Below are 12,035 nucleotides of genomic sequence, written 5' to 3'. Positions count from 1 at the left end.
AGACATCCAACAGAAGGGTAGTCAGTATCCTTCTCCATTAATGGCACCTGTTATTGTCATCAATGCAAAGTTGGAACTTGAAAGTATCATGAATAAAAGGGGATATTGGATAAAAAAGCAATGAGATTGAAACCCACCAATACAAATCAACTGCAAATATACAATCGCTAAAGGGTTACCATTTTTACAATAACATTGGATAAGTAATCAAACCATCGGACAAATGAAGTGAGTCAAAATTGAGACAAAATGGAAATAAATTCAACAGATGGAAAAAAACGTTTCGGCAAGTTGCTGCAGGCTCTTTTCTTGTATTTGTGTATAATAATTAAGCATCTCCAATATTTGTCCATGTATAACTAAACAACTTTCCTTATTAACATTAAAATATATATTGTTTTAGATTTCGTAGTATAACCAAGCAGTATTTCCGTAAAGCAGATGGAGTTGTTATCATGTATGATGTAAACTCAGAAGCTACGTATACTAATGTGAGAAATTGGATGGAGAGTGTGCAGGTTTGTATGTTAAAATTAACTACAGTTACCAGGGGATAGGGGGGAATATGTAGGTTGAAGGTCAAGGTCCTTTTTGTCTATTTGACGGAGTAAAAAAGTGAGACTTAGGTATGCTGTTTTTGGTGGCGGTGGCGTCACAATGTATTAGTTTGTGATTAGGTCAATTTATGGGAAACCACTAGTGGTAGGTCAATGATATTTGGTATACAGTTAGAAGTATTAGCATTGGCACACTTCATTTCCATGGAGATTATTTGGCCCCCGTCCCCTCAGTCATGGTCTTTCGACTTTGAAAATTTTGCTTAGTTTACATGTATTAGTTTGTGATTAGGTCAGTTTATGGGGAACCACTAGTTGTAGGTAAATGATATTTGGTATGCAGTTGTATTAGCATTGGCACATCTCATTTCCATGGCAATTATTTGACCTCCTCCCCCCATTCATGGTCTATTGACTTTGAAACTTTTGCTTAGCTTACATGTATTAGTTTGTGATTAGGTCAGTTTAAGGCGAACTACTAGTGGTAGGTTAATGGTATTTGGTATGCAGATGGAGATTATTTGGCTCTGCCCCCTCAGCATACATGGTCTATTGACTTTCAAAATATTTTGCATAGTTTACAGGTTAAAGTTTGTGATTAGATCAGTTTAAGAGGAACCACTAATGTTAAGTCAATGATATTAGATATGCAGTTGTATTAGCATTTGAAGCCTTTTTTCCATGGAGATTATATGGCACCATCCCCTAGTCATGGTTCATTGACTTTGAAAGTTTTACATTGTTTACAAGATAAAGGTTGTGTTTTGGTTAGTGTAAATGGCACCACTTATGATAAGTCAATGGTATTTGGTATGCAGTTTTATAAGCATTGGCATTTCTCATTTCCATTGAGGTTTTTAGGTCCTGCACATTAATTCATGGTTCATGGATTCAATATTTGCATTATACTACCAAAATTACAAAAAGGCAGGACATATCATTGTGTCAACAGTCTGACTGACCTTCGTGATTATTCATATTAATGACAGGATTATCATTTAACAGGAAAAATGTCTTTAGAGTTTTCAAGTTTCAAGATGGGACAAAATCTTTTTAAGTTAAAATTTATGAAGTCACTACATGTAAATTTTTTTACTTGATTTTTTTAAGGAAGGAGTTGAGGAAGGAACAGTTGTCTTATTGGTAGGAAATAAAACAGACATTGCAGAATCAGAATCTGACCGCGCTGTAAAGACAAAAGATGGCAATAAATTGTCTGTTGTAAGTTAATCTTTAATTGTTATACATACAAAATTTGTAAACATAACATCTTGCTGATAGATTTACCTTTGTTTTACCTTCATTATATTTACAATTCTTACTTAAATTTTGTGTCCATTTCATTTAACTTATGGTAAGTTATAGTAATTTCAGAAAATATTTATTACCATTATTTTTTTCTTATATTATTGCAGGAGTATGATGGTATCTTCTTTGAAACCAGTGCTAAGATGGGAAACAATGTTAAAGAAAGTATGGAAGCTATGGCCAGGTAAGCATTGATTAAGAGCCATGTATTACAAAGGAATATAAGAGAGGGTCAAACCTCAAAACTAGTTCTTACCTTTTTTAACAGAATTTTACCAGAACAAAAAAGTGCTTTAGACACACCATTTTCCAATAAAGCCATTTATAAAGTGTTATAGTCATTTTAAAGATAGACCTCTCTGAATTTAAGTTTTTAGAGTGGAAAAATCATATATACATCTATGATAATGAAAATATACATAATAAATCAATACTCACATAAATATTCCTGATTTCTGATCTTAGTAAGGATCCAAATTTTTTTTAAGTAATCCTTCTTCCCATGAAACATCAATCAAATTTTTCCAAGAGATCAAAATCAGTAATGTGTCAAACCAATAGAGATAAATTTGATGCTTAGAATAGAAGAACCACATAGGGGACACGATAATTTGTCAAAAAAACACACCCCTCCCCAAGAAAAAAAACCCCAAAATTAAAACAAACAAAAACAACAAAACAATGTAATATATGTAATATACATTTTCTGATGAAATTTCAGCATTCTAAAAGAGAAGGAGGATAAAGAAATTGAAAAGGCATTACATCTGGATGACAGTGCTGCTAAAAAGAAATTTTGTTGTGGATAGCACTCTATCTGTACATAGTACTGAAGAAAGATCTAAATAATTCCACTTATCAGGGTTCGCTTGCATCGCTGTAAATCATGCTTCCTAGCAAGTTATGGATGAATAAAGTTTTACAGAATTAACGAGAAGAGACTAAGGTTAAAAATGAGCAGTGTATTGATCTGATGTATTTGATATAAGAACAGTTCAGTGAAACTAATTCATGTTATTTTTTGCATTTTTTAAGTTTTACTATTTTCAGAATTTTTGTACAAATCTTTTTGAAAATACATTCATAGTCTCCTGCAGCATAAAGTATTTTTCTAAATAGGTTTTATTTGTCACCAAGAATATGCATGAAATATTTGCTGCTGGACAGAAGAATCAATCAGATTTTTTATTTAGAAATGTACAGAGAAGTGTCATGGTATCCCAGTTTTACACTGAAAGCATTCCAGTTTGTTTCGATCTCTTAGACATGTGTGATTTGTTGATTTTATTGAGTTTAATGGTTGTTAAATTGTAAATATAATTCTATCTTTGTACATTTTGATTTTTGATTATAATGAATTTTGTATCTATCAGAGTCCCCATATCACTTATGTACTAAAATTATTGTAGGCCAAATGAATAAAAGATTAGATTCTTGCATTTCATAGTGCATCCATACATTATCGTTGTTGATTGTATGAATATTTATTCAATATTTTATTTATTTGGCCTAAAAATATATTATATTTTTTCAGTTGCTTTTTATTTATTGTTTTTTATTTTATTGAAATTTTTACTTGCATATTTATTTATGAATAGTTTTAAGCAGAAGAAAGTTGAAAAAGTAGTAAGAATTATCATATATATATATGAGAAAAGTCTTGGTTTTAAAATCCTGTGGAAGAATGTATTTACATACATAACCTTGTGCGATGACCTTGAAAGATTTGCCTAACCAACATCTTCTTGATAAGGATGTAATTTTCAAGCAGAAAACAACAATAAACGCACATGATTTTAATTCACTTGTTTATAGAATTATAAATTTTTACATTTCATTAATTGTGAATTTATCAGTTCACAAGACATTTTAGAAAGTAGTTGTAGTTTCCACAGCATATTTTTTTTCAAATATTAGACATAGCATTTTTAAACTTTAGCCAAAAAATTGATTTTAGAATAAGAAATGTTCAAATTACTATTGATCTCATGTAATAAATCAATTTTAAGAGAAATTGTTACTATTTGATGAAAACATTTACTTTTGATCACTTTATGATATGCAATTCAAATTAATTCCAAAATAAAAAGTAAAGGTGCATGTATATAAAATGTCATTTATAAGAAGAAGAAAACCTTGATATTGAATCATAGTCTTTACAAAAGTCTTGTCCTATTTATTAACTCCTAGATAGAAACATACCGGCATAAGAAAAGTAATTTTAGATACAGAAAAAAAAAATATGGAAGAAATGATTTTCGACTTTTGTTTGAAAATCCAGTTAAATATCAAAATCCTGGCTTTGTTTCAATTGGTGCTTTTGGCAATCACAGTATTTGCCTTGACCTTATATATCTCTATTGGTCAGATTCCTGATTCACATTTTCATTTTTGCTATATATATTCAGATAACATATATTGTTGATTGTCAAAGATTCACAACTAAAAATAGTGAATTGTTTTATTTTCTGAATTTATGTTACTATTATTTTTAAAGAATGATACATTCTAGAAAAATTCTGTCATTCTTATATATAATACTGAATTGTGGGATTTCCAAGGATATATGTAGCAAAAGAATTTTTTAGCTGTATAATAAAGTTTTTGAAAAGGCTGATAGAAATCCAGATAGTTGTTAGACAGCATGTGCAATATATTTTTTACTCACTTTTTCTTCTTATTTGTAAAATCATATTATATATGAGGTTGGAAATAAATTTTCAAGATTATAGTTTGTTAATTTCTTTGTTTGCTCCTGAATAAGTAAACGATTATAATTGAAAACCAGACCTAAGCAAGATAGAAATCCACCTATACCCTGTCTCCAGACATGTGTTAATGTTGTTTAAAAGTTATCCTCACAGATATATGAAATAACTTGATAAAATTTAATACCAATAAAAATATGACTTTCTTCTCACCAAGGAAACATGCAGTTTTTGTCTTTCGAAATGTTGGGCATGTGTCTTGAACACAAATTACTGTTTACATTGAAATTAAAGACATTTTGTCAATAGTTTCTGTAGCTATATTAGGTGATAAAGTTGAATAATCCTGTGTAAATTTTGAAATCTGTCCTTTGTTCTCAAAAGTTTTTTAATGCATAATTTCCTACAGTGGACTTTGTAATGATTATAAATAAAAGGAGATTTGGGGTAAAAGTTGATAAGTCAGCAACCCAACAACATGAATAACCAAAAGACATCTAGAGGTCAATAGACAACTGTCTAAACAATATATCAGGCTCCAAATCATCCACAGTATATAATAGTTGTGAAAGAAGTGATCAAAAGACAAGCAAAGATCTGCTGTAAGCACCAAAATCTCCAGATAAAAACAAAAAATTTAGCTAATGACATAAGGCAATGACTGTCGAGATTCAGGGCTTGGAAAAGGCACCTTTAAATATGGAACAAACTGTGACATAATTGCTTGCATATCAAATTGGAAAAGAAACAACAGATATTGGGTGAATGAACATGTGATAATAGCCCTATGGAATACTAGGCATTATTATACAATTTATATACCTTTCTCATAAGTTGAGGTCTTCAGTAACATTTTCTGATGTGATAGAATGCACATTTTACTTTCAAAAGCACAGTGAAATCATGGGATTTGCTTAAAATAATTTACTTGTGTGGCGAATTGCTACATGAAAAGGTCTCATACATCAATAACTTATCATACATTTGCCAGACTTAGCTTTTTTTGCTTCTGATTGCCATAGTGATAAATTATAGCCATTTTATTGCTCATTAACTTAGAAAAAATAAGATATTTTACTTCCCACTTACATAGTGGGTAGTATTATTTAATGGCCTTGCTTTATGTAACATATTTCTCAGCTTCTGGATTCTTATTATGGAATGCCTAAATATTTGGTTTGGAACTTTATAATGTCAAGCAGTAACATGTATGAATATCTGCCAGGCAGTCACTTCCTGTTTGGCAATACTTTGAATTTTTTATCAACCCACTGGGAATGGAGGTTTTTGTCAATGTCTTATAAAATTGTGTCAGGTGTATACTTTCCACTTTATTGTGTGCAACTTCTTGATTTATTTTGATATTTGTATAATTTTGAAGAATGCAGCTCCACGAAAAAGTGGATGCCCAGCACTTATATCCATACACTTCATAGTAGGAAACTTTACCCTGTCAAACAAGTTTTAAATGTACCTACAGATCCTAGTTAAAAGATGGAAACCTCTAAGTTAACATTGATCATTATACTTTATTGGAGGCATTTCATTAATCTTGAGATTTTCACCTCATTCTCTGATGGTTTTTGGTGGATTACTGAGTCATTGACAGTTACACAGTTATATAAAAGTTTGCCTTGCTACCTAATTAAAAATTAAAACTATATTGGAATATGATTATATACTAAGTAGTAAATACAAGTAAGTATTATATGTAATACAATAAATGGTGATTGTTCGATATCTGAACAATCCATGATGATATCGATATCTGAGCAATGATACACAGGTTTTCTAAAACCCCATCAGATAAACATCTGTTCAAAGTATATATGATATGAGTTTTCCAATATCACACACTATATCAACCCTCAATCGATATAATCCCTAGATCAGAGCTATCAGGTTTATATTGTGTCCCAGATGTGATAATGAACAAACCATATACTATTCTCTATTTACTACAGCAGATATATTCCTAATACACTGATACATGACCATAAGGCAACACCAATCTAAGTTGCACTTTCTTCAGATATTACATTTTGGATAACATTTCCACAAGAAAATGTTTAATTCAGTACTAAAAAAAATCAAATTTGACTTATCTATATTCAGAGTAGAAGATAATTTCTTAATTCTAATTCTATTTGATGTAACAGATCTCTGTGTTAAATTATGGCATTTTGTCTATGAGAGTAATTAAAATCAAATATTTCATCTGCACAATATGAGTATGGGCTAGTGAATCAAAAGTTCTAATCAAAGTGATGGAAATCACTCATGGAAAGATTGGAAGAGTAGTTTGAATAATTTCAAATTCTATTTAGGTACGGTGTGGACAAAAAAGAACATTAATATAGAATTATTGCAGACAATTGTATTAACTGCAGGTCTTTAGAAGGATAAGCACTTTTTCAGTAGATAAAATGAGCTAATGATGCAATTTCTTATCTTAACCTAATGTTCCCTGTTACATTTTATCGTTAGAAGCAGAAGAAATTAACAAATAAAGATAATATAGATAGTGATCCGGCGGCGGCGGTGGCGGCGTTAGCTAACTTCTTAAAAGCTTTATATTTTAGAAGGTGGAAGGGGTGGATGCTTCATACTTTGTATATGGATGCCTCATGTTACGAAGTTTCCGTCAGTCACATGTCCAATGTCCTTGACCTCATTTTCATGGTTCAGTGACTACTTGAAAAAAAAGTTCAGATTTTTTGTAATGTTAGATTCTCTCTTATTATAAGTAATAGGATAACTATATTTGGTATGTGCGTACCTTGCAAGGTCCTCATGCCCGTCAGACAGTTTTCACTTGACCTCGACCTCATTTCATGGATCAGTGAACAAGGTTAAGTTTTGGTGGTCAAGTCCATATCTCAAATACTATAAGCAATAGGTCTAGTATATTCGGTGTATGGAAGGACTGTGTAACGAAGTCAGTAAGTGGATAAATAATTTTTATTATGTAATTACAAAGTTAAGACTGTTTCTAAAGTTCAAATGTTCGATTGTTCACAAACTGTCTTTAAAGTTGAATTGTTCGAATGTTCATATCGTCACACGGACACGTGATCGTATAGTGGTATAACTGTTCGGTCCTGACTGAGTAATTCGGATGGTTAGTGAATAAATTCCAGCCTACCCACAAGGGGGGAGACCTTGGCGGATCTCCTGTCGGAATCTATCTGTACGAATCTATCTGTACAAATCTATCTGTACAAATCTATCTGCCGTTCGAGTCCAAAGCTGGATCTTATATAGTTCAGTGGTCCATAGCTGTAGGCCGGTTACGTAGTAGTCTGGTTGTGGAGTAATACTAGTCTGTGGTTAATTGTCAAACTATGCAATTAACCCCTGACGGATACATGTTATTTCACAGTAGACATGGTCATTTATTGGCTGCAGGGTATATGTCTATAATATTCGTACAGATTGTTATTAAGTGTCTAAAGGTTACATGTAATCGTTTCGGATTTGCTGTATTTAGTTACTTCCTGATGATTAACGTATGGAACACAATTGTGTTACATAATGCCTTCCATCCAAAATAGAACGAAAGTTCGGTAAAATACGATAGTTTTTCTTCCTGTAGGTTATTATAAATTCTGTAGTTTTTTGTTAAGTCTTCTGTAACCATCACCACATATATAGTTCATAAAATTCGGCAAATCCAACATCTGGATACATAGAGTTCATATGGTTCATAAAGTTCAATATTTGGGTATATATTGTGCATACTTTTTCCCGTCACCATTATAGCATATTATTCATCAACTGCTGGAAAGGGCACACATCTTTGTACACGTGTCGGTCATCATCATCTCCATTACGAAGTAGTTGACGCATCTAGCAGGTTGGTTCATCCTTCTTAGAGGCTGTTAACATCGGCCTTCGGTTAAGTTTCGTCCTTGATCAATGGCGCAGAGAAAGACATCTCTCTGGAATCAGTAACATCTGTCCCGTCCCAACCAATCACGTAGACACCATTTTGTACTCATTGTTCGTGGCATTAGAACCAAAACTCACACCTTTCTTTTTGGCCAACCAAGATATATTCTGAACAAATTAACAGTACAAAAATATGGCTATTCCAATGAAGATCGCACCTAAACCCCACTGATAAACTTATCTCAATTTGGAAAAACTTGAACTTGTTAACTTCCCCTTATTTCTTTTTTTTATTTATCAATCAGATTATTGATAGTATGTTCACTCGCCTTTAGTTCGCTGGGTTATTCAAGCCTAGCAACATTTTGTAAAACAATTCCTATATATAAATCAATACGTTCTTTTTTTATATCGAATTACCTGTTTAAAACAAAAAAAATAAAAGGGGGAAACTGTTGTATACAACTTCTACAAGTTTGAGAATCCTACATAATAAAAACAAAGATATGTTTATTTACACAAGACATAAGAACATATTTACAAATTTACAATCAAATAAGTTCAATTGGATCATTTTATATAACCCCTACACCTACATGATACCTATAAAAAAAAATACTAAAAATTATATGCGTTACTTTTTAACCAATTGTAATACTTTTACGTCTTTAACTTTAGTTTCTCATTAATTAATCTTAATGCTAAATGTAGTCCACAAATTAATTCAGGCTCATCACTCTTAAATCGTTTACATTTCCAAAAAAATGTATATAGTTTCCTCATCATAGTCTTTCCTTTCTTTTTTTATATATATCATTTTAATTTGCTTTAAAACATCAGCAACCTACTGCCTTTCCTTTTTATACATTTCATTATGACTGAATGTTTTTATTCATTCTATTTTTTTTTTAAACTTGACTTACTTCTTAAAAACCAAAACAATTTAAAGTTTGTTCTATGCTTATTTATGTACAAAACCCATTGTTTAGACTCATTTTTTGTTTTACTACTAAATTAATTATTTTCTTATTCTTATTTTAATTTCTGATAATTATCCTCATAATTGTTTATAAAAAAAAATCAATTTTATTTTAATGCTAGTTTTCCTTTAATATCAATTATCTATTTCACTTAAAGTTTGTCATTTGTCATGAAGTTCATGTGTCTCTCATTTTTTACAAATATCAATCTACCACAAAAATACTGTAATTCCCTTAGGGCAAAACATATCAACATTTATCTTTAATGTGCTATTTCCTGAAGATACTTCTCTTTATCTATTAACATTTATTTTTATGTAAATAAGGCGTTATCTAACACCATAAAACAACTTGCACCATTTAATTACTTAACATCACTTATGTTAATCGTCCGAAGAAGGGGTTGGAATCTAAAATTATAGACTATTTGTTTTCTCTAAACAAATGTGCATACACACTACCCAACTGCGTAAACCATAATCGTCAATGGCTATAGCATCGCAAACATATGAACCCACAATGTACCCTTAACTTCATCTACCAAAGGTTCTAAATCAACCTTCATATATACCGGTGCTCTACTAATTTTACGTAAGATATATATTTTCTAGAATAATTGAATGTATCTTCAAGAAAACAACCCATAATATATATGATCAAAAACCATAAATACGAAAAAATGCTATAGTATCAGACATTTTACTTTTTTTTATTACATATTTACTCTAAACGAAAAACTAGCTTCTTCAAACTTAAAAAAAGAGTTTTATTTTAAAGAATCATACTTATTATATATAACGTATCCTATCTATTAAATAACTGCATATAAAAATAACTAAAAAATTATCTTCAATTGTTTTAAGAATATGTGTATTCATAATTCTTAAATTGACGTACAATTTCTAAAAATACTAATAAAAAAATTTCGTGCGAACCACAGCTCGTGAACAAACTTCTGATTTTAAGCCTTTTAGATATACGGCCTCATTCCCTTTAAAATTAAAAAACTGTACTTAACATGTGTGCCATCCCTTGAAAAGCCATTTCTACTTTTTGCGCTGACATAGAAATATCTTGATTGTCCATAAACAAAAAAAATGAAAGTAACTTAGTTCTTACGTTTTATATTCCTTTGCGTTGTTTTAGCCAATCCAAGTCGATCCTGGTCTAGACGGCATCAATTTTACGACTTGTAACGAAGTCAGTAAGTGGATAAATAATTTTTATTATGTAATTACAAAGTTAAGACTGTTTCTAAAGTTCAAATGTTCGATTGTTCACAAACTGTCTTTAAAGTTGAATTGTTCGAATGTTCATATCGTCACACGGACACGTGATCGTATAGTGGTATAACTGTTCGGTCCTGACTGAGTAATTCGGATGGTTAGTGAATAAATTCCAGCCTACCCACAAGGGGGGAGACCTTGGCGGATCTCCTGTCGGAATCTATCTGTACGAATCTATCTGTACAAATCTATCTGTACAAATCTATCTGCCGTTCGAGTCCAAAGCTGGATCTTATATAGTTCAGTGGTCCATAGCTGTAGGCCGGTTACGTAGTAGTCTGGTTGTGGAGTAATACTAGTCTGTGGTTAATTGTCAAACTATGCAATTAACCCCTGACGGATACATGTTATTTCACAGTAGACATGGTCATTTATTGGCTGCAGGGTATATGTCTATAATATTCGTACAGATTGTTATTAAGTGTCTAAAGGTTACATGTAATCGTTTCGGATTTGCTGTATTTAGTTACTTCCTGATGATTAACGTATGGAACACAATTGTGTTACAACTGTAAGGTGTACATGTCCAACTGGCAGGTGTCATCTGACCTTGACTTATTTTCATGGTTCAGTGGTTATAGTTAAGTTTTTGTGTTTTGGTCTGTTTTTCTTATACTGTATGCCATAGGTCTACTATATTTGGTGTATGGAATGATTGTAAGGTGTACATGTCTAGCGGGCAGGTGTCATCTGACCTTGACCTCATTTTCATGGTTCAGTGGTCAAAGTTAAGTTTTTTGAGTTTTGGTCTTTTTTTCTAATACTATATGCAATAGTTCAACTATATTTGGTGTATGGAAATATTTTATGATCTATTTGGCAGTCACGCAGGTTTTATTTGACCTTGACCTCATTTTCAAGGTTCATTGCTCAGTGTTAAGTTTTTGTGTTTTGGTCTGTTTTTCTTAAACTATAAGCAATAGGTCAACTATATTTGTTGTATGGAAGAATTGTTAGCTGTACATGCCTGCCCAGCATGGTTCATCTGACCTTGACCTCATTTTCATGGTTCATTGGTCAATGTTTAGTTTACTTGGTTAATGTTAAGTTTATGTGACAGTTGTAATAAAGCTTTATATTTAGGACTATCAACATAATATCAATGATTAGTAAAGAAGGCAAGACATTTCAGCGTGTGCACTCTTGTTTGATTTAATATCTCTGAGAAAAGAACATTGAAAATGTACTTTTTCAACATAAACAAATCAAAATACCTATTTTATTGAAATAGGGATTCAATGACTCCTTCATTGCGAAAATATACTTCTTGTATTCAAATGAATAATATTGTTAATCAAAGTACTG

At 31.4% G+C, this 12,035-nt stretch overlaps 1 protein-coding gene and 1 long non-coding RNA gene across 9 annotated transcripts in view; one reads left to right on the top strand and one right to left on the bottom strand.

Moving 5' to 3' along the window:
• Positions 1 to 4,594, top strand: part of LOC127706339 (EF-hand calcium-binding domain-containing protein 4B-like) — a 33,950-nt gene extending 29,356 nt beyond the window's left edge. For all 8 annotated transcript variants that reach the window (XM_052210880.1, XM_052210878.1, XM_052210886.1 and 5 more), the window contains 4 exons: positions 404 to 518; positions 1,668 to 1,778; positions 1,973 to 2,049; positions 2,587 to 4,594. In XM_052210880.1, the coding sequence (XP_052066840.1) occupies positions 404 to 518; positions 1,668 to 1,778; positions 1,973 to 2,049; positions 2,587 to 2,674 (391 nt within the window). In that variant the 3' untranslated portion in view covers positions 2,675 to 4,594. The remainder of the gene's footprint in view (positions 1 to 403; positions 519 to 1,667; positions 1,779 to 1,972; positions 2,050 to 2,586) is intronic.
• A 2,922-nt stretch (positions 4,595 to 7,516) lies between these two features.
• Positions 7,517 to 11,237, bottom strand: LOC127705229 (uncharacterized). The gene is made up of 2 exons (XR_007983753.1): positions 10,730 to 11,237; positions 7,517 to 7,595 (listed from the first exon to the last, which is right to left on the bottom strand). It is a non-coding gene; the product is annotated as an uncharacterized LOC127705229 (long non-coding RNA).
• Positions 11,238 to 12,035: the final 798 nt, after the last annotated feature.

This window comes from Mytilus californianus, unplaced genomic scaffold, assembly GCF_021869535.1.
Source record: "Mytilus californianus isolate M0D057914Y unplaced genomic scaffold, xbMytCali1.0.p SCAF_6, whole genome shotgun sequence".
NCBI lineage: Eukaryota > Metazoa > Mollusca > Bivalvia > Mytilida > Mytilidae > Mytilus > Mytilus californianus.
The sequence above is the reverse complement of the archived record's forward strand: the minus strand, read 5'-3'. Positions and strand labels throughout refer to the sequence as shown.